General features: G+C 43.9%; 1 protein-coding gene across 1 annotated transcript in view; it reads right to left on the bottom strand.

Moving 5' to 3' along the window:
- Positions 1–10,277: 10,277 nt before the first annotated feature.
- MOXD1 (monooxygenase DBH like 1) overlaps positions 10,278–24,206 on the bottom strand; it is a 193,168-nt gene continuing 179,239 nt past the window's right edge. Inside the window, exons 11-12 of the mRNA XM_063919716.1 lie at positions 13,733–13,901; positions 10,278–11,251 (exon numbers count right to left, since the gene is read on the bottom strand). Coding sequence (XP_063775786.1) covers positions 11,096–11,251; positions 13,733–13,901 — 325 coding nt within the window. The 3' untranslated portion in view covers positions 10,278–11,095. The remainder of the gene's footprint in view (positions 11,252–13,732; positions 13,902–24,206) is intronic.

Here is a 24,206-nt window from a genome sequence, read left to right on the forward strand (position 1 = left end):
GATTGTTTCAAAAAACCACTGTATATTATGATACAATACAAAGAAAAGACATTTGAACTCTATTTAACAATAAAACTAAACCGCAAGTCATGCATACGTGTATCCCATTTAAACTCAGAGGAGACATAAGCCACAAAAAAGAAATGATTAGTATCACATATTGCATCACAGAGGAGTCATATTGCATCCACAGAAAAGACAATGAACAACACATATGGATATCGTTAATTTATAACAAAAACACATTCAATTATTCAGAAAAGTTAATGTCGCATATTTAACAGCACTAAAAACGTGTAACACCAGAAACGATGATCATAAATCTGATGGCTCACAGAAACCATTTAGTTTCAAAGTCGGTGTTCAGTCCTTGTGGACGCAGAGTTCTCATCGTAAATATTGTTCTCATTTCTAGTTTGGCTAAAGCTGATTCTGTATCTTTAACTCTCCAATGTGGTTTGGCTATTTTAATGCCACAGAAGCCACAGAAATTTGTTAAAGCTTTGATGTTACAATCGTGTTTTTCCTTAAAGTGTAGGGAAACGGTATGTTTATCGTACCCTTTTTTTTATATTACGCACATGCTCATTAAATCTTTCTTTTAGTGACCTACCGGTCCTCCCCACATACTGGAGACCACAATCACATTGTAAAAGGTACACCACATTTTTACTCCCACACGTGATGAACTCACTAATTGTTTCTTTTTTATGTGTAACATTAGATGCGTACTCTGTGATTTTGCTGTCTGTCTTACATGATTTGCATAACATGCAAAATCCGCATCTAAAAAAACCTTTAGTCAGTATTCTCGTAGTGACCCCATCTACTGGAATAGCACTCTTAACTAATCTATCTTTTAAGTTGTCTGCTTTTTTTATAGGTAAATTTCGGGTTTTCCATTATGCAATCCTTCAACATGGGATCCCTATTCAAAAGGTTCCAATGTTTACTTATAATACGTTCCAAATCTCTATGGTGTGATGTATACTTAGTCACAAAACACAGCTCATTTCCAAAACCTTTATTTTTGTTCTCATCTTTATTCTCCACTAGCATTTCCTCCCTGTTTCTTACTCTTGCTTCTATCTTTGCTTTCTCAACTATATCTTTATTATAGCCTTTCACCAAGAACCTCTTTTCCATTATTTCTGCCTGACTATCATACACCTCTAGCTCAGTACAATTCCTTCGCAACCGCTGGAATTGTCCCTTTGGGATACCATTCATCCAACTCCTACGATGGTTACTTTCGTAGTGGACATATGCATTAGTATCCGTCAGTTTGGTATAATTCTTAGTTAAGAGACTGTCACCCTCTGTATAGATGGACAAATCTAGATATTGCACTTCCTCCTTACTCTGTGTAAATGTCAAGCTTATATTTCTATCATTAGCATTAAGGTATTCACAAAAAGTTTGAAGGGTTTCTTCATCACCTGTACAGATGAACATGATATCATCTATGAATCTTATTCAGAGCAGCAAACTGGCACCGCACTAGTCTTCAGACCACACCACTTCATCCTCCCAATGGGACATGAATAAATTAGCATAACTAGGTGCCAGTTTGCCAGTAGAGATCAGCGGGTTCGGTTCGTCGAGATCCGAACCCCCCCAAACTTCACCTATTTTAGACGGGTCCGAGGCAGCCTCGGATCTTCCGCCTTGCTCGGTTAACCCGAACGCACCCGAACGTCATCATCCCACTGTTGGATTCTCATAAGATTTGTATTCTATATAAAGAGCCGCGCGTTGCCGTCATTTTCACTCGTGCATTGAAGTTCAGTAAAATGACCAAAAAATCTAAATTAAAAGCATCTGAGGAGAAGCGTAAACTTGCCAATATGCCATTTACGACACGGAGTGGCAAGGAACGGCTGAGGCCCTGGCCTATGTTCATGGCTAGTGGTTCAGCTTCACACGAGGATGGAAGCACTCATCCTCCCGCTAGAAAAATAAAAAGACTTAAGCTGGCAAAAGCACAGCAAAGAACTGTGCATTCTTCTAAATCACAAATCCCCAAGGAGAGTCCAATTGTGTCGGTTGCGATGCCTGACCTTCCCAACACTGGACGGGAAGAGGTGGCGCCTTCCACCATTTGCACGCCCCCTGCAAGTGCTGGAAGAGCACCCACAGTCCAGTTCCTGATAGTCAAATTGAAGATGTCACAGTTGAAGTACACCAGGATGAGGATATGGGTGTTGCTGGTGCTGAGGAGGAAATTGACAAGGAGGATTCTGATGGTGAGGTGGACGCACAATATTGGTGGTGCAATACATTCGGGCAAATTCCAGCACGTCCCATGTTTTGCACATACATTGAATTTGGTGGTGCAGAATTTTTTAAAAAACGACAGGGGCGTGCAAGAGATGCTGTCGGTGTCCCGAAGAATTGCGGGCCACTTTCGGCATTCAGCCACCATCCAGGCTGCAGCACAGGTGACTTAATTAGCACCTTAGTTATTTTGATTTAACCATCTGTGCTGCAGCCTGGATATCACTAAAACCTGCACTGTTAGTGTGCCTTGAGGACCGTGGTTGGGAATGCCTGCTCTATATGCTTCAGAGGATGGAGGAACAGCAAAAGGCCATTCAAGCCTATACATCTGCCTACGATATAGGCAAAGGAGGGGGAATGCACCTGACTCAAGCGCAGTGGAGAATGATTTCAACATTGTGCAAGGCTCTGCAACCCTTTGAACTTGCCACACGTGAAGTCAGTTCAGACACTGCCAGCCTTAATCAGGTCATTCCCCTCATCAGGCTTTTGCAGATGCAGCTGGATAGATTGAAGGAGGAGCTAAAATGGAGCGATTCCGCTAGGCATGTGGGACTTGTGGATGGAGCCCTTAATTTGCTTAACCAGGATTCACGGGTGGTCAATCTGTTGAAATCAGAGCACTACATTTTGGCCACCATGCTCGACCCTAGGTTTAAAGCCTACGTTGTATCTCTCTTTCCGGCAGATACAAGTCTGCAGATGCTCAAAGACCTGCTGGTGAGACACTTGTCAACTCAAGCGGAACGTGACCCGTCAACAGCTCCTCCTTTACATTCTCCCGCAACTGGGGCTGCGAGGAAAAGGCTAAGAATTCCGAGCCTACCCGCTGGCGGTGATGCAGGGCAGTCTGGAGCGAGTGTTGACATCTGGTCCAGACTGAAGGACCTGCCAACGATTACTGACATGTCGTCTACTGTCACTGCATATATTTCTGTCACCATTGAAAGAATGGTGGAGGATTACATGAGTGACCGCATCCAAGTAGGCACGTCAGACAGTCCGTACGTATACTGGCAGGAAAAAGAGGCAATTTGGACGCCCTTGCAGAAACTGGCTTTATTTTACCTAAGTTGCCCCCCCCCCCCCCCCTCCAGTGTGTACATTGAAAGAGTCTTTAGTGCAGCCGGTCACCTTGTCAGCGATCGGCGTACGAGGTTACTTCCAGAAAATGTGGAGAAGATGATGTTTATCAAAATGAATTATAATCAATTCCTCCGTGGAGACATTCACCATCAATTGCCTCCAGAAAGTACACAGGGAGCCGAGATGGTGGATTCCAGTGGGGACGAATTAATACTCTGTGAGGAGGGGGATGTACACAGTGAAAGGGGTGAGGAATTGGAGGATGATGATGAGGTGGACATCTTGCCTCTGTAAAGCCAGTTTGAGCAAGGAGAGATTGATTGCTTCTTTTTTTGGTGGGGGCCCAAACCAACCAGTCATTTCAGCCACAGTCATGTGGCAGACCCTGTGGCTGAAATTATGGGTTTGTTAAAGTGTGCGTGTCCTGTTTATACAACATAAGGGAGGGTGGGAGGGCCCAGAGGGCCCAAGAACAATTCCATCTTGCACCTCTTTTTTATTTTATTTATCTTTGCATCATGTGATGTTTGGGGCCAATTTTTTTAAGTGCCATCCTGTCTGACACTACAGTGCCACTCCTAGATGGTCCAGGTGTTTGTGCCTCCCACTTGGGTCGCTTAGCTTAGTCATCCAACGACCTCAGTGCAAATTTTAGGACTAAAAATAATATTGTGAGGTGTTCAGAATAGACTGGAAATGAGTGGAAATTATGGTTTTTGAGGTTAATAATACTATAGGATCAAAATTACCCCCAAATTCTATGATTTAAGCTGTTTTTTGAGGGGGTTTTGAAAAAAAACACCCGAATCCGACAAAACATTTTCACAGAGGTTTTGCCAAAATGCGTCCGAATCCAAAACATGGCCGCGGAACCGAATCCAAAACCAAAACACAAAACCCGAAAAATTTCCGGTGCACATCTCTAGTTTTTAGTGCTGTTAAATATGCGACATTAACTTTTCTGAATAATTGAATGGGTTTTTGTTATAAATTAACGATATCCATATGTGTTATTCATTGTCTTTTCTGTGGATGCAATATGACTCCTCTGTGATGCAATATGTGATACTAATCATTTCTTTTTTGTGGCTTATGTCTCCTCTGAGTTTAAATGGGATACACGTATGCATGACTTGCGGTTTAGGTTTATTGTTAAATAGAGTTCAAATGTCTTTTCTTTGTATTGTATCATAATATACAGTGGTTTTTTGAAACAATCTTAGACAGGGTTTTAATGGTTTGGATACATTGTATTAAAATATGGAACAGTGTTTTTATTCTTGTTATAAGCCAGCTTGTAACGCTAAAGTTTCACATGTGTGGCATATTGTGTGATTGGTCACGTGTTGAAGCGCTAACAGGGTTAAATACCCTGCATCAGAAGGAACGGGCAGTCTTGACAAAGGAGATTGAGTCTCTGAAACGCGTTGACCCCGTTGCTGAGAGACGCAGGACGCGAGGAGGGAGAAGCCGGCTTGCTGAGAACCATCCTACAGCCGCTGGTGGCCGACGCCTGCATCGGGCGGGCACACGGACGATTGCCGTGCCTCTCTGACCTCAGATATTCCCAGCTGGTCACATGGTTTCCATAAATGTTAAGAATTAACATTTTATTTCTAATTTACTCACAAAGTTCTGATGTTTTTCTACTTTTACAAATTTTGGGAGACATTTGGGCTTATAGTGTAGGGAATGTACATGTCTATATGTCACTGGCAACATCCACACAACATTAGCCACATCTCCTCAATTTCTCATAATAAACCCTTGATCAATTTCAGCCTCAGGCCCATGTGGCGCTGAACCTACCAGTATATTTTTGGATTGTGGGAGGAAACCGGAGTACCCGAAGCAGAGGCGTATCTAGGGTAGGGCGAGTGGGGCACGTGCCCTGATCGCCTTGGCAGGCCCAGGAGAGGGGGGCGCCGCCGGCGGCCAGGGCATCATGCCCCACTCGCCCCCTTCAACCCTAAATGTGAGGGGAGAAGAGCGCAGCGTCTCTCCCTCCCCTCACCGCCACTGCCAGCACTAGCAGCGCTGCCATCAGCGCTGCTGTATCCGGTCTCCGGCGTTAGCCAATCAGAGCTTGCGGACCGGCTCCTGATTGGCTGCCGGTCGCGAGCTCTGATTGGCTAGCGAACCGGCGCCAGACACAGCCGCCGGAGACGGGACGGGAGAACTGGACGGAGCGGTGAGGGGAAGGAGAGGCGGTGAGGGGAAGGAGAGGCACTGCGCTGCGCTCTCCTCCCCTCACATAAGCGGCTGGTGAGTGAACAGGGGGGGGGGGGGCACAGGCACAGTGGGGCATGTATCTGGCACCAAATGGGGCATGTAACTGGCACTGTGGGGCATGTATCTGGCACTGTGGGGCATGTAACTGGCACTGTGGGGCATGCAACTGGCACTGTGGGGCATGTATCTGGCACAGTGGGGCAATGTAACTGGCACTGTGGGGCATGTATCTGGCACAGTGGGGCATGTATCTGGCACCAAATGGGGCATGTAACTGGCACTGAGTGGGGCCTGGCACTGTGGGGCATGTATCTGGCACAGTGGGGCATGTATCTGGCACTGTGGGGCATGTAACTGGCACTGTGGGGCATGTAACTGGCACTGTGGGGCATGTATCTGGCACAGTGGGGCAATGTAACTGGCACTGTGGGGCATGTATCTGGCACAGTGGGGCAATGTAACTCGCACTGTGGGGCATGTATCTGGCACAGTGGGGCAATGTAACTGGCACTGTGGGGCATGTATCTGGCACAGTGGGGCAATGTAACTGGCACTGTGGGGCATTGTATTCGGCACTGTGGGGCATTGTATCTGGCACTGTGGGGCAATGTAACTGGCACTGTGGGGCAATGTAACTGGCACTGTGGGGCAATGTAACTGGCACTGTGGGGCATGTATCCGGCACTGCGGGGCATGTATCTGGCACTGTGGCGCATTGTATCTGGCACTGTGGGGCAATTTAACTGGCACTGTGGGCCATTTTCAGTGGCCACACCCCTTCTGGAGCGCGGCCACACCCCTTCTGGTGTGTGACCACGCCCATTTTTGAGGCGGGCGCACATTCCTCTTTTTGTGTGCTTTTTTTTTGGGGGGGGGGGGGGCGCCATTTTACATCTTGCCCTGGGCTCCAAAAACCCTAGTTACGCCTCTGACCCGAAGGAAACCCACGCAAGCACAGGGAGAATATACACACTCCACATAGTTAGGGCAATGGTGGGAATCGAACCAATGACCTCAGTGCTGTGAGGCAGTAATTCTAATCATTATACCACCCTAGTGCCTAATAATAAGTTTCTTGTTTGTGTAAATTTGGATTTCAATTAATTTACATTCTGTAATTAATTATACTTGGGACAATTGTCAATTTGCCCTGCTATGTGGTGTGGTTGAGGGTGGAACCAGGAAAATAACAGCATTTTGTTGCCAACAGCAGAACAAAATTTTGTTATAAAGGTTTTAAAGTTTTCTATAGTGCACTACCCTGCATTTATTGTCTAAATCTTTATGTAGCAAGTTACTTTTTTATTTGATGTTAATAACCTTACATAAGTACAGCAGCAAATATGGATAAATATTTATGACACTTCCAGACAGATGCTGGGACATCAACACATATTTTAGCCAGCTTTTGGAACACAGATTAAATCCCGGCCCCAGCTCAGTACCACTTTTCCAAAGTCATGGGTGCTCGAGCCTGGTCGCGACCAGGGTTGAAGCCCTGACATCTATGACCCGAGTTGACCCTTTCGCACAGAGAAAGGACTCAGGTTGAGCCAGCTTGCCCCAGCAATTTCCCAGGCCCAAATGTCTGTGGAGAAGGGGTATTATATAAAAATGTTTCTTTAATTTATATTTGAAAAAAAGCAGATTTAAATAAATGTAAATAAAAACTCCAGCAGAGATGTGAAATCAAACTTGCAAACAGACATAAGAGATACAGTATAACAGTATAATATTTACAAATGTACAGACAAAATAAGCAAAAGTATTTCTCGATAAATGTGAATGATAACAACCAGTAAATAATATGAGAAGTCTAAACAGATATTTAAAACTGTGCACAAAAACACAAAAAATAAAAAACATAATTTTTTTTTTACTTAGACTAGTTTAGTGTTTTTATCTAAGAAAATATAACTGAAGGAGGGTGTACTGATGTCATGGGAAAATTCAGGAAGCTTGAACAACTTTATCAACAATTGTTCACGTTTCACCACACATTGTATACTGTAAAGTTTTGCAATTACAAATGGAAAGTTTTATTTATCTTAAGTGTACGTATGACCTACACTGGGCAGGCAGTGATTGTGTGTGCTGAGCCAGTATTCATGATATTACTATTCCTCTTCATATGTAGTCATTTTCCATGCAGAACTGTCTAAGCATGTAATTTACAATTCAACAGTTACTGTAATGTTGAAACATACAATTCAGGTATAATTTGTGCACATGCACACCAAGGGTCGGAATCTGAGTTGAACACAAATTGTCTGTAGCTGTGGGAAGACTTCAGAGTCTTATTCTACTGTAAGAATCCATAGGGCTCATGCAAGGTTTCATGCATCTGCAAGTGGAAAGGCCCATTGGTTTTATGCCAACTACAGTCATCATCAGTATGGATAATTGTACCAGCCACATGCTAGGTGCAAGAGATCCGTGAGAAACAGGTTTACCTTCTCCATATGCATGACCCAGAGTCGTACAGATACATGCCCTCGACACGCCCATAAGACAGGTTGCTTCTGTGCACTCGTATTGGTGATGCTCATAAACGCCCAAATTCAGAGACAGATCTGGCATAAATCTGCATCAAAACATACTATGTATGCAAAACCTCCTTGCCACTTGCGCCAGGGCACAGAGATCCGTCAGTTTCAGAATCACCTTCCAATTTGGGGGCATGATGCAATAAATTGGGGAGTGTGGGGTCGTGGCGCCATGCTTGTGTCATTGTAGCTCCACTATAAAACGCTGCGACTGCCGTCATTGTAAAATGGTGGACTGGGTCATGCTGACACTATTCTGCGCATATTAAATCATCAAGCCACCCCTACTTTCCACTTCACTCTGGAAGTAGGCAGCTGAGGGGAGACTCCGGGAAATTCATCCACTTTTTCGGGCAGAGCCAGCTGGGATTCAGGGAGCACCTGGATGTTCTGGGAGAGCAGGCAAGTATGGCTAGAGGACATTTAAAGGATAGTAGAGTCTGCAGCCTAGTTTGTCAAAGTCTAGAGCTGGTAGCCTTTTTTTTTTTGGGGGGGGGGGGGGCACACTGTTTGTTCCCCTGATTATGCTGCTACCAGCCTAGACTGTGTGCACTAATACAGATTACTCTTTCGGTCAAGCTATTCACATTTGTTGAATTTTTGTCAACATTCCAAACCATGGACAATGTGTGGGTTTGAAACCCATCTCACAATGCAGAGTGTGTGTGTGTGTGTGTGTGTGTGTGTGTGTGTGTGTGTGTGTGTGTGTGTGTGTGTGTGTGTGTGTGTGTGTGTATTACATACAGCAATTTGGAGGCCAAAATTGCTGGAAATTCTCAATTTTTATTCAAAAAGGATACCTGGAATCACGTTTATCGAGAAACTACAAACTGTAATAATAACATCCTTACATGCACTCTAAAGAAGTAACTTGCTCTGAAGTATATCTGAGAATCTGCAGTATAAGCACAAACAGACTTTCTTCATTACAAGTTTATTTATTGAATTACAGTACAATGTTTTAATGGAATCAAAATATTTATACATACAGTGGAAGTCCAGGTGTAAAGGTGCATACACACAGAGAGATTTTGGCTATGAGAGATTTTGACTGAGCGTTTTCCCTTGAACTGGCAGTAGGAGATATTGACTAACTTTTCCAGCGATTTTGGCTATGGGCGATTTTGGCTAACTCATTTAAGCAAGGGGATGCTTTTTCTTTTCCAGCGATACAGCCAAAATTGACTTGTCTGCACAGTCAATTTTTAGCAGCGATAGCGACCTGGCGGAGACGCGCATTGCTATCGCTGGCTGGGTACACACAGTGATATGCACTAAATTTCTGAGCGATTTTGACTATATAGTCAAAATCGCTCAGCTATATCGCTCCGTGTGTATGGACCTTTAGAGGTAAGTTGTATTATTACAACTGTTTTAACCTGTTTTAACCACTTTGCTGGCATGGTTGCATCGTTTGCGCCCACACCAGGCCCTGCTTTATCTGACGTATTCGCAAACAATGCGACCAGTCAGAAACACATAGTGGCTGGTTACTGGAAGATCTTCTTCTAGCAGCCGTCAATCACTGAGGGACCTCCCTGTCCCTCTGCATTTTCTGCACTCTACCACAGTGTCTGTCATGCTGCCGATCGTTGCTGATTGGTCAACACAGCAGGAGCCCTCCACTAACCCCCCTAAATTAACCCCCCTCAGCCTTCTAGTGTGTACCTGGCGGTTGCAGTCGCTGGGGAAATCAAAGTCGTGATAATCGGGATGGTCTGATAGTTGAAAAAACTATATTACACAAATGTTTAATGTTGTTTTCTTTAAAAAAAAATCACCAGTTAATTGGTTAATAAGTCATGTATATGTACCTACTGTTATTTGATTTTATGTATACATTTTACTACAGTACATAGTATACTCAACCTCAATTGTGTATCTGTTAATTTTTAAGTACTTAACTCATACTTTAATATTTTTTTTTAAATTTAATATAAATAATAATAATAATAACAATTGTACTGAATGTTGGTATACTTAAAGAATAGGACGTGTTAGAGCAGTATATAAGGATACCCTATACCAGTGATGGGGAACCTTGACACTCCAGCTGTTGTTGAACTACACATCCCAGCATACCCTGCTACAGTTTTGCTATTTGGCCATGCTAAAACTGTAGCAGGGCATGCTGGGTTGTGTAGTTCAACAACAGCTGGAGTGGCAAGGTTCCTCATCACTGCCTTATACTGTAATTCAAAACATATTATTCTATAGTCACTAAACTAATCATATAGGGGAATTTAATTAAGCACTGGAGATTTAAAAAACCCTGCTTGCAGAATCTTGCTATTCAATTGCAGGAGAGAAAATTAGACACAATGATTGTTATGGGACTTGCCCTGGCTCCTTTGCAGCACCCCCTCTGAACACGAATAAAGCAATTGGAAGTTTCCAATTAGCTTAGTAAGTCTGTAATGACTCAATCACCGAAGCAGTGTCTTCTCCTCCATCTTCGGGATCCGGACTCTTGTAGCAGCAGTGAATGTAAAAGTGTGTGTGTGAGAGTGTGTGTGTGAGACACCTCCCCCCCACCCCCTCCACCACCACTACCACGTTAGTGTCATCCATCCTGGAGGGAACAGCTGGGATCAGAGCTGAACACCCCACAACTATTTTTTAAATACTGCAAGTATCGGGAGTGTGCATACTTGTGGTAATCCAAAACTACGCGCAATGGATGCAAGGCTTTTTTTGCAGAAAAAACTTGAGTCCAATTGAATTCCTCCCTTAGTGCGACTAGCCATTGGGTACAACAAACTATCTTACAGACCACACAACATTACACAACATTATAATGACTGATGAACCCTCGCATGTACTATATAAAATTACTGAGATCTACTTTTAATAAAAATATTTTATTTTGTTTAAAAAACTATTTCCAATAGTGCATTTATATGTGTTTTTCAATATGACTTTTAATGTCAGAGCATGATGATTTTACATAGTCATTTATAGTGTAGTACTGTGCATATTGCTAACATCAGACTCGTGGCTCTGGAAGCGCTTACAGATGATGACAGTGAAGACTGTGCGGGACATGGGAGCTCTTCTGCCCTGTACGCCTTCTTCACTTCAGGCGGTGACAGCAACATGCCTTGAACCTGTAAATAATCAGAAAAAATGAAGCCTGAAATAAGTAGAACTTGTGTGCAGATCTTATGATGATGATAATAATATGAAATACACTTTCTACCTAGAGCAAACCTCCCAACTGTCCCAATATACTGCAGGCAGGACAGTCCTAATTGGAGGAACTCCCAGGAAATTGGGAGCTACAGTATGTCCACACACTCCTTGGTGAGCAGAAGCATCTAATTGAGGGGGTAATTCAGACCTGATTGCTAGGGTGCATTTTTTGCATCCCTGCGATCAGGTAGTCGCTGCCTACAGGCGGAGGTTATGGTGTGTGTGCAGGTGTGCGATCACATTTGTAGCAGAGCTGCACAAACATTATATATATATATATATATATATATATATCAATACATCATGATATGGGCATAATCCTCATGCTTTTATTTGCCATATACACACAGCTTTGCAGTGGAAGTGATAGCACTGACAACAATTGTCTTTCTGTTATGTACGAGCATACTGTATAATACATTAAAATTGCCACACTGGTATTATTATTATTTTTTTGTAGTTTGTTTCACAACTTTGCTTAGTGTTGTCATGGGCGCTGTCAATCAAGGCTATATAAAGCGTAGTTGGGTGTAACTCACAAGCCAGCTCTTGCCTGGATGTTACCCTCCGTATCTGAGAGGTGAGTACATTTAACTACAATTTAATGGCGTGTTTATGGCATATTTGGGGTGCCTTGATGTTAGCAAGCTTACATACTGTACTGTATTTTTATTTAATCTATAAACAAACAAAAAACTAAAACAAAATCCCAATGCTTTATTGCTGGTACCATTTTCAACAATGTGGGTAAAATAATTCTACAGGCATATTCCTTTCTGTTTTTATATGAATACAAGTCTTTTTATGTAGAAACTTGATTATAATATGTTGGTTTATGTAAAATGTATTGTTTCATCTCTTGATAACTGTACTCATATCTGTGAAGTGCTTTTATTAAAGCTTGACTTCTTCTTGGAATAACTGTAGACAGTTATACTTCCAAACTTAGATATGAACAAGACAATATAATCAAAGCTACAGTGGCTATAAAAAGTATTCATCCTTGCTGCATTTTTTCACTTCTTATTTTCTTGCATCATGAAGTCAAAATTTATTAATTGAGGATTTTTTACCACTGATCAAAAAAAAAAAATACTATGCAAGGTCAAATTAAAATAAATACTATAAGGTTTTTTCTTAAAAGAAACAAACAGACAATAATTGATTTCACAAATATCGTTAAGGTCTCCCTCTTATCCAGGGTGGGTGATAAAATTCCTAGTTACTTCTCTGCACTTTAAGTGGAGATGTAGTCCAAAGGTCAACAATAGCAATGTTCACATTCATGATGTCAACAACACAATTTTGACCGTTATGATGACATTGTTAAAATGTCAACAGGTGACATATTAACATTAGGGTTAGGCTGCACATGGGAGGGTTGGGGTTAGAGATGGCAAATAAATACTACAATACCACAGACCCAGAAGCTAAGGTTATATGACTGCCAGGACCCATAAGATGCCGCTGCAGCCGTCAGAAGAGGGTATGTTGCCGCTGGGCCACAAGGATGAAATGTCAACATTCTAATATCCCAACATTTCATTACTGTCTACATGAGGAATGTCAATATGGTCAATGTAAACATGATGCGTGTTGACATAACTGTCGACATTTCGTACCCAAACCCTTTAACTAAATAAAGAAATCCACAAACACTCAATAACCTGCAGTATCTTATTAATAATAACATAATTCCTTTCTTGCAACAACTGGCAGAGTTCAAGTCTGTAGAAAATGTAAAATTACTATTACTATTATAAACAACACCCCCACAATATAAATGACTGCCACTAAGTGATCAATGATACAACTAATGTGGGACTTCCCTTTATGGCCAACCAGTCACAAGCAGTTTCCCATGCAGGTTGCTTATGATTGGCTGGCTGTGTATGGGATTCTAGAATCACGTATATTGAAACTTCATAGTGGTTTATAGCTAGAAGGTCATTTGTTTTGAGTTTTTATGTTTTATTTTTGGTTGGGCTATGTGTTTTTCATGATTTGGAATGTTAAACAATAATTATTATATTTAATATAGCGGTGAACAGGGGTTCTGGAGAGTCCAGTCACTGTCTGGTTTTCACTATAGCAGATAGAAAACAAACAGATTGATCAAAGAACATTAACTCACAATGAGCAGTATGCACGTGCTGCCTATCATTATTCTCTCAAGGTGTTACCTTGTTGCAGAAAAATGTATAGTAAGACTTTTTTTTATACTGTGCTTTGGGAAACACATTTGACATATTGCAATAAGTTTCCTTAAAGTGTCAGAATGTGAAAGAAACCACTTGGTGTTAGAAGACAGTTCAATCTAGTTGGTTTGTCAACTTAGCCCAAAAGCTAAACATTCTATTTGGACAATTATATTTGCAGGAAGTGCCTTTACTTACAGCCCATTCTCCACTTTCATGCTTAGAACAGCGGACATTTATTGGAATTTGCCGGACACGTTCATTAAAGGAATTTCCTTTCTTCTTGGACCACTGAAATGTGTTCATAGCCTCTGTAAATGTAAGGTTGTTGTATCTTTTTGGACTCTTAATGATAAAGGGCCAGGAGCTGCAAATTAAAATAAAAAGGGTAATGTATTATATTTCATTAGGCATTCAAATAAGTATAAAGCTCTATGGGCGCTATTCAAATGATATAACACGTCCAATCTCCTTTCTAAAGTGATCCCCGTTATCGCGCATATCACGGCCATAGTAATCAGGTTGAGCTGTGTAAAGGGTTGGGTAGCGAGCTGAAATGATTGTACCACGCCCGTCAGCAGAAACAGAATCGGTGTAGAAGGGGGTGAAAAGAATTGAATACCGCCCTATGACTTATACATTAAGAAAAGTATATATGAATTGTAATATTTGGGAAAACTATACCAAGTGAAGAAATACATACTGTATGTTCCAGTAAATAAGCTGACCATTTGATGTAAGAACCTTTGAGGCATATTCAATTGCAGCCAGGATTAGTGCCACAAAAAAAGAATGCTGACCTCACAACCAATTTTGAATAACCACACAAATACGCACTTCCAATACATGTGGTAACCAATTGAAAAAATTGTTGCAAATTGTGTTGCTTACAAAACACATGGTGGAGAATAAAACAATTTGAAAATCAGTGTATATAGATAGATAGGTAGATAGATACTCATTCTCTCTCTCTCATATATCTCCTATATAATAGCCCTATTCTGTGACCTTGTGATTCATTTGCTAACGCTGGGCGGAGTCACAACAGTGGGCGGAGTTATTCAAATGAGTCACAGAGATCTGGCCAAATCTACAGGGGACTAGGAGCAGAAGCAGATAGCATGGGCATTGGGCATGTCACAGGCAGGGGTGCATACCTCCCAGCTTTCTCCAGGCAGAAGGAGGGAAACACACTCGGCGAAAAGGGGGCGTGGCTTCACGGGAGGGCCCCCGTTTTCGTCAGTGAGGGGGCTTGCCCAGCGCTCTGTGAGCTGCTGGCATGCCCCCAGGGGCTGATTATGAGTCCGGGGGGCACAGGGCACTTGAGACAGGGGAGCCCTATCTCATTGCTGTGCCTGCTGTGGGTTGGGGGCGTGGTCTAATCGTGGACCGCGCGGCCACGCCCCCTTATGCAAATTCCGATTTATTTATTTTTTTTTTTTTTTTATTTATTTATTTTTTTATGGGATTTTGGCCCCTCAGCTAGGGCTAAATCCAGAGGAGGTGGTCGCTCCCCCTACACACCCGCACAGGGAGAAGAAAGCAGGGAGACTGCTGCCTCCCTGCAACACCACAGACCTGCCAATATGCAGCAGCGTGTGCTGACTGTAGCACAATGCTGCCGCTGTTGCTGGCAGGACGGGGGGAGCTTCTGAGCTGGGACAGAGCTACTCCAGCCGGGGGGCCCCCTAAAACTGTGGGACCAACGGTACGTATCCCCTGGCCACCCCACCCCCCCTTAATCCGGCTCTGCTGCTGGAACCCCCCCCCCGTCATCCGTACCCCCTGATGCCCCCTCTCCCTCTGTCTCCACTATTCACCGCTGCTCTGCTAAGCAGAACAGCGAGTACAGGAGCTTTCCAACTGCCCCCCCCCCTACCGCCGGACATTGCGACCCGCGGGTGGGACAGCGGGACAGACCCCAAAAAATGGGACTGTCCCGCGAAAATCAGGACATTTGGGAGGTATGGGTGTGTGTGAGGGGTATGTCATACAGAAAGACGGGCACCGGCTCACTGTGTGCTTGACCCCCCACATCGGCATACTCAGCAGGGTCTCTCTGGTGCGGAGGAGCGTCACTTTCTGACACACTCCACGCTTCTTAGCTGCAGTTTAGTGGGGCACCTGCCGCTGTGCAGGTTCCATACTGCCTCTGTTATCTCCAGCCCCGGCAACCCCACCGCTAGCTGCAGCGCTGCCACCCGCAGTGGAGTGCGCCCAGCTCATTCACACACTTTAGCTGGCGGGTAGCGCTGCAGAAATCCGAGCTGCTTGCAGGCTCTGACCCACTCCTCCCTCCAGCCGCAGCGTCTCCTGGGAGCTAACCAGTCACTCCCAGTCTCCTTTTACCACAGTGCCCGGAAGCCGTGAGGTCCACGCCACGTGCATGCTATGACCCCCTCCTCCCTCCAGCCGCAGCATCTCCTGGGGGCTAACCAGTCATTTCCAGTCTCACCTTACCACAGTGCCTGGCAGCTGCGCGAGGTCTGCGGTGTGTGACTGAGGAGGGGGGGAGGGATGCGGACTGGCAGAGAAAGCAGGACTCCAGCCTGAGAGAGTCAGCCATGCCAAGTCTCCAGCAGCAGCAGATCCCAACAGGTTGGAATGGAACAGCAGCAGCCAGCAGCAGTGACTCCGGTAAGACACATCTGTCTGTCACCACTGTTTTGTCCCTAATACCAATCTCTCCCATGCCCTGTGTTCTGTCATGTCCCTGTCACCCCTGGCCTTGCCCTGCCACCCTTATTCTGGCCCTTTCACCCTTATCCTGGCCCTGTCACCCTTATGCTGGCCCTGTTACCCCTATCCTGGCCGTGTCACCCCTGTGCTTGCCCTGTCAACCCTATACTGGCCCCGTCACCCCTGTCCTGGTCCTGCCGCCCCTACCCTGGCCCTGTCACCCCTATCCTGTCCCTATCATTTCTGTCCTGGCCCTGTCACCCCTGTCCTGGCCCCGTCACCCCTGTCCTGGCCCCGTCACCCCTGTCCTGGCACCGTCACCCCTGTCCTTGCCCCGTCAACCCTGTACTGACCCTGTCACCCCTGTCCTGGCCCTGTTACTGCATACCCTCCAACTACCTTTTATGGCATGTACAGTACCCGCAGCGCCTCCAGACCTCTCCCCAATGCACTACACCTCCGCACCTTCCCCTCCACCACATGCGGCACTCCACCCCTCCCCCACATGCTGTGCCTCCAGACCCCCTACACCACCCGTGGCTCCCACTCCTCCACCCCTTCACCACCCACAGCACCTCCAGGCCCCTTCCACCATTCACCCCCCTTATACGTCTCCCCCCACACCTGCCCCCCTCCACCCGCAGCATCTGCAGACACCCTCCTTCATCAGCGGTCCCCCCCTCACCCACCCCCCCCCCACCAATGGCACCCCCGCACCTGCCCCTCCACCACCTGCAGCACCTCCGGACCTCCTTTCCCATCCGCCGCAACACCCGTACCTGCCCCTACCCTACCCATGGTGCCTGCGGTCCCCTACCCAACCCCCGGCACACCCATCCCACAGCACCTCCGGAACCCTTCACCCATCCACAACATCCCCACACCTGCCCCTCTCCCACCCGTGGCACCCCTGCCCCTCCCCCACCTACAGTGCCTCCGGACCCCTCCCCCATCTGCATCCCCCACTCCTCTGCCCCTCCCCCACGCGCAGCACCTCCCGAACCTTCCCCATCCGGGCCCCACCCCCACTTCTGCCTCCCCTCCACCCGCAGCATCTACAGACACCATCCGCAGTCCCCCCCGCACCCGCTACATTCTGTACATTCTGTGCCCTGCAGGTGCTGTTCACGCCGTCGCAAGGGGCTGCGCCTCCTTCACCATCGCACGCCCTTTCATTGTGCAATATTTAACCACTAACAAAGGAATGCAGGTAATACTCCATATAATACAAATATTAAACCCCAGAAAGGCATGCAAGGGTTAAGGGGGCGTAGCCCCTTGCGACGGTGTGAAGAGCGCCCGTAGGGCGCGATGAAGCACCTAGTATATATATATATATATATATATACTACCACAAAATACCCTTATCTCGCACTGAAGTTTCTTTAACTTTGTTCAATTCTGAGTCCTGTAATTCTGAGTCCTCTCACCAAAAACTCACCCACAGAAATTGAAACAATACATTAGCAAGAGATACCATACATTTTATTTCAAAATGTTACAAATAATTTACAGTACAATATTTGTACACAGGTGTCACAGATTAGCAGTACAATCTCATGCATGAAACCCAATGTAAGAGAGATGTTCATGAATTTCCCCCCTCACATTAAAAAGGTGTGAGCTCTAGGGTAGATGCTCATACAGTTGGATGGTGAATGAGAATTGATAAACCCTATGTATCTCGTCCAAGATGGACATCTGATATAGCATGAGGTTATCTTTCTTGCTATTATCCAATCTCATTTTATATCGTATTGCAATAGCTCAGAACAGCCCTTGTGACCTAACTGAAGAAGTGACAAAGGACTAATAGCTTTCCCCCTTTTAATATTGTATGGGATTAATAGAGTCAAGACTATTTATTACACTGGAAGAACCTCACGCTATATCAGATGCGAGAAGCCATTAGGCATTTTTTTCTTAATCTCAGTACAAAAAATTGGTACTATCTAGCAACACACTGGACTTTTTGGCTGCACTTGATATAAGAAGCCTACCGTACATCAATACCTACCCCTGAAGAAGTCCATCTTGAATGAAATGCATAGGGTTTATCAATTCTCATTCACCATCCAATTGTATGAGCATGTGATCTTAGTTCTTTATTTGTAATAAATTTGCAAAAATCACAAAAATAATTGATTCATTCCATTTTGGAATAAGGCTGTAACATAACAAAATGTGGAAAAAGTGAATCGCTGTGAATACTTTCCGGATGCACTGTACATATATGTACAGACTAAAAGCTCCAAAGTGCGCTGAAGTGTACTTGTTAGTATGCGAATAAGGTGTGGCCAAATCTAGATTTGAGCATTCTCTTCTGTTTCTTCAACTTTACTCAATTCTGAGGCCTGTAATAATCCCTTCTCACCAAAAATCACAGAGAGAAATTGAAACAGTGCATTAGCAAGAGATACCATACATTTTATTTTAAAATGTTAAATATAATTGACAGTACAATATTTGTACACAGGTGTCACAGATTAGAAGAACACAGGTATCACAGAAGAGACTCTCGGAGGCAGAGCAGGAAGTCAGTGCTGTCAGAAGGTAATATATTTATTGAATTAATTAAGCTAATTGAAAACTTCATATTGCTTAATTAGTAATGGGGGGGGGTGTCAGTCTGGGTTGTGGGGGTTGTCCACGAGGCTCTTTATAGTCACAATTTTTTTTTGCAGGCGATTGGTGGGAAAATCTTGTGGTAGTAGGAATACCCACTGTTTTTTTTAAAATCCCACCTGTAATTGAATATGCCCCTCTATGACTATCTACTAGCCTGCAAGTATTTAAATACTTCCAGAAAACACACCTGTTAATCAAAGCCTACCAACCCTTCTCACACTCTTGTCACACTGGGAGGCAGTCAATTTACCACCTGTCGGAATCCCGGCAGTCAGGATACCGACACCGGAATCCCGACACCAGCTGAAAAACCCGACCGCCGGCTGTTTACCCCTCTTGGGTGGTGGTGCACGCCACCCCCAGAGGGGAATAGAACCCTGTGGTGACCAAAGGTCGCCACCGTGCCTGAAGCATGGTGAGCGGATATGCTGTGCTCACCGCCGGGTTCCCAGCTATCGGGCTCCCGGAGTCGGTCTCCTGACCGCCGGGATCTCGAACTGATACTGTAACTCTTGTCCTCTGTCTACCTTCCTTATCTCTTCCCAGGTCACCTTCCACTTTACTACCACTTCCATATACTGTAAGCCTGCACAGGCAGGACCCTCAATCTCATGGTTCTCACCCTGTGCTATCCTTGTATCCAGTGCACCTCTGAACATTCAGCAATCTGATCTTTACTTACACATCCCAGGGCGTTGGATCATTGATTGCTACTTATATTATCTTATATTAGGTTGTATAGAAAATTGATAGTTTAAGTTTTCCCCTTGTACTGCTTGTATTGTTTGTGTGTTTTATTGACATTTTCCTTGTATGGCGCTGCAGACACTTTGTGGCAGCATATACAGTACATAAAAGACATTAATAATTTGCATAATTATGTACATTTTAGGGACATTTCACATGTGAAACAGAAGGAAAACAACAACCCTACAGTAGGCTATTCTTATCAAGATCAGCAGCTGAAGACATCAAAAAGAGACCTTAGGCATTAACAAAATGTGTTCAGAAGATATAGGTTAGAAAGAAATTCTTTGTCTTTAATGAATCCATGGACAGGCAGATCTTCATAGAGTGCACAAATGCTGAAAAGATCAAGGGATGTAAAATAGTCAAGGAGGTCACACAACACCCCAGGGTAACAACAAAGAACCTGTAGTCCTCTAAAATGTCAGTGGACCTAAGTGGTAAATGAGAAACTACAACACATAAAATTAAATATTTAAACAAAATCCTCCAGCAGTCGGCACTTTTAATTCTCTCTGCAGCTAACAAATTGCAGTCCTGGAAAGCTACCAGTCTTTCAAAAAAACCAACTTATGTAGAAGTATAGCTCTGAATACATCAGAAAAATGTAACAAGACATGCAGAAGAATTAGCCACTTTGTTTCCTTTTAAAGAAAGTATCGAAAATTGTAGCTACTGTATTTCAACTTCTTATCAAACAGATCTCTACTTTGTACCTGTACTTCATACATTGCTCAAGGACAACTGCTAAATACAAAAATTCTCTAACTGTACATCCGACTGCAGAGGTCCGGTTAGCCTGTTATACCTGGCCTGCAGTAAAGTGCATTAATGGATTGTCTAAGGACTGTAACTGGACTTGGACATTGCTTTGCTAATTTTTGTATTAACTGTTTTTATGGGAGCTCAAGAGCTTAATAAAGCAGTAGCAAATGTTTGTATTGAGCAGTTGCCCAGAGCAACGGATGTTGGGGGTCATTCCGACCTGATCGCTCACTGCAGTTTTTCGCAGCGCAGCAATCGAGTCAGAACTGCGCATGCGCTGCAGTGCGCCGGCGCATGGCAGCCGTTGTTCCCTAGTGATCGCCTCTGAGGCAGAGGCGGTCGCTGGGCGGGAGGGGGCTGGACGGCGGCGTTAAGCCGCCGTTTAGGGGGTGCAGTCCGGCCAACGCAGGCGTGGCTGGACAGTTTTTTTGGGGGGGGGCCGCAGCAGCTGCGTGATGTCATACGCAGCCGCTGCGGGCCGGGGAGCGATGAGAAGCTCCCGGCCAGCACGCTGAAGCTGCGCTGGCCGGGAGCTACTCTTGAAGTGCAAAAGCATCGCCGCTGTGCAATGCCTTTGCACTTCTGCAAGGGGGGACCGGACTGACATGCAGGGCGGACTAGCCCTGTGCTGGGCGTCCCACCGCATGTCAGTGTGAATGATCGTAGCTGTGCTAAATTTAGCACAGCTACGATCAACTCGGAATGACCCCCGAAGTGCACAAAGTTAACCTATGTGTGAAAAGTTTTGTTTTTAGAGACCATTAAGAGATTTGTTTGAAATATCTACATTTCCGTTACTCTCTTTAAAAGGAAACAAGTGGCTAATTATTTTTCTGCATACTGTATCTTGTTACTTTTTTCTGACACATTCAGTGCTATACTAGAGCTGTCTGCTACGTTAAATAGATCAAATTAAATGTCAACATACTTATTCCAACAAAGTAAGTGAAAGTAGATTTTGATTTATTTGTTCTATTTTTTTAAACTATGTTTTCCTTGAATAACTATAGTTCTGTTCAGAATGCAATTAAGTGCCTAATTCAGCAAGGATCGCAAATCAGCAAAATTAGCAAAAAAAGCATAAAAATGCAAATTCTGCAACTTAAATAGCAAAAACTGAGAAAAAAAACCCAATTTCTGAGACTTGCCAAAAACTGCGTATGCACTACAAAAAGTAGGCGTGTAGAGGGCGTACTAAAGGGCTGGACTCGCTAAAACTACGATCAGGGGCGTGTTGCGAAGGCGTGTTGTGGGTGTATGCTGATGGTCGGTGGGCGGTGCATTCGCAATTTTTACAACAGATCGCACATTTCTGATGAGCAGGTTCTGAGTGACTACAGGTCTACCTTAAAAATTGCACAAGCTGACCTCAGTTGTAGACGGCATGTATACTGCAATCATTGCTTCATTACCCCCAGCTGAAGAAGCTCACACCTCAGACCACAAATCACTTCATTCAGCTGTATTGGAACTTAGAAACATGTAAGGTATTGTTTAACTCTGTAACACATGCTGATTGTGAAAATATATGTTACTAACCGATTTGTGTTTACACTTACTAACAATCGAGGTTTGAAAACCACACTATTTGATAGAAGCAAATGTAAAATAACCTTTACAAGCATTTTGCTTAGTAGTATCTGCTGAATAACATTTAGCTTCCTAACATTTTTGTATTTTTTTTTAAACAACCCACATTTTTTTTTAAACAAAACATACCAACATACATTTTTATTTTATTTTATTTGTGCGCTACACACAAACATATGTTGAAGAACAGCAACACCATCTTTTTATTTTCAAGTTTTGCAAATTCTACTCCATTTGTATACTTATTGAAACAAATATTTACACATAGGGGGTCATTCCAAGTTGTTCGCTCGTTGCCGATTTTCGCTATATTGCGATTAGTCGCTTACTGCGCATGCGCAAGGTTCGCAGAGCGCATGCGCTTAGTTATTTTACACAAAAGTTAGGTATTTTGCTCACGGCATAACAAGGATTTTTCATCGTTCTGGTGATCGTAGTGTGATTGACAGGAAGTGGGTGTTTCTGGGCGGAAACTGGCCGTTTTCTGGGCATGTGTGAAAAAACACTGGCGTTTCTGGGAAAAACGCGGGAGTGTCTGAAGAAACGGTGGAGTGTCTGGGCGAACGCTGGGTGTGTTTGTGACGTCAAACCAGGAACGAAACTGACTTAACTGATCGCAATGGCTGAGTAAGTCTGGAGCTACTCAGAAACTCCTAAGAAATTTCTATTCGCAATTCTGCGAATCTTTCGTTCGCAATTCTGCTAAGCTAAGATACACTCCCAGAGGGCGGCGGCTTAGCGTGTGCAATGCTGCTAAAAGCAGCTAGCGAGCGAACAACTCGGAATGAGGGCCATAATTCCTTAGAGAAAGGTATGTAAATAAAAGCAAAGAAACAATAATATGTAATGTTTGACCACTTCACAATCAAAAACACACTATTTTTTTTAAATAAAAATGTTACTGTTGTTTCTGAATTAAAATATTTTGACTCCAAAAAAAGTGTGTTTGCTAAAACATATACCAATAATTGCTGTTGTGTAGGGTGTCAAAGTCAAAAATATTACATAGAGAGAACATACAAACCACACACACATTTAAGTCGCTATACTTGCAAATATGCGCAGCGAGCACAGCAATATATGGAAACACACGCATTTGCTCGGACATGGCACGGAGATGGATTCGGCGCTTGTTTCATACAGTACATGGTTATAATAATGTCAAGCACCAGACATCATGGAGATTTAGAATTGGCTGATGAATTGATGTCATGAATATGTATTATCTGAACAGAACCAGGTGCGCCCATCATGTTTGGTATTGAAGCAAGCAGAATGATGTGTGGGTTAGTTTGATGCTGGTTGTGAAGTTGTGGGACATTGCAGCGGATAGATATGATTATATGTATAAAAGCTAAGATCACTTTGTTGAGAACAATGGATGATCAAGCCAACCTTTTACTAAGATTTTCAGGGCTGAACCTGATTAACATATACAAAGGGGAGAGAGAGACCCCTCCCCTAGGAACAGACACACAGGAGGATAGTTCCTGTCTGGGGGGGTTGGGGGTCAGTTTTTTGCTGGTGGCCTCAGAGAACAGATGTAATGAAGCTACACTCAGAACAAAGCACTCAGAAGCATGGCTGGATCATCACCAGGCACCAAAGGCTAAGTATTGAATTCACATGGCTAGATAAGGAAATATAGACAGATTGCTTTCTGGTTTAAATAGGATATTGTAACTTGGTTGTGTGATTGTTGGGTGTTTGTGTGATAGATCTGGGAATCTGTGATGGTAGCTGGGACATTAGACAACCTGTAGCATAGCATTTGTGGTATTTGTTTGCCTATGGTGATTTAAAATAGATTGTACTGGTTAGTTATAATATATATCTTGTTAATCATAAATACCACCATGCAGTTGCGTTTGGGCATGTGCTTGTGGCAGTGGCGGGCTGAGATGTGTGGTTACATTGTGATCTGGTCTTGTGATGAATATGCTCTGGTTATTGAGATACTGAAGTTGTTTGGAATGTGAAAGTGAATAAGATGGTTCTAGGAAGTTGTTTGGAATGTGAAAGTGAATAAGATGGTTCTAGGAAGTTGTTTGGAATGTGAAAGTGAATAAGATGGTTCTAGGAAGTTGGATTGAAATTGTGAAAGGTGATTTAGATGGTTTGAAATTGTAAAATCAGAACATATGCATTGTTCTGAGGCTTGGACATTTTGGAATAAAATGGAGTCCTGTGTCTTCTGCTATGTGATTGTGGTGTAGCAGAGAGTGCCAGGTGTTTGGACCTGCAAATCTAAAATGGCTGCTGC

This window comes from Pseudophryne corroboree, chromosome 4 (genome assembly GCF_028390025.1).
Source record: "Pseudophryne corroboree isolate aPseCor3 chromosome 4, aPseCor3.hap2, whole genome shotgun sequence".
NCBI classification, from domain to species: Eukaryota; Metazoa; Chordata; class Amphibia; order Anura; family Myobatrachidae; genus Pseudophryne; species Pseudophryne corroboree.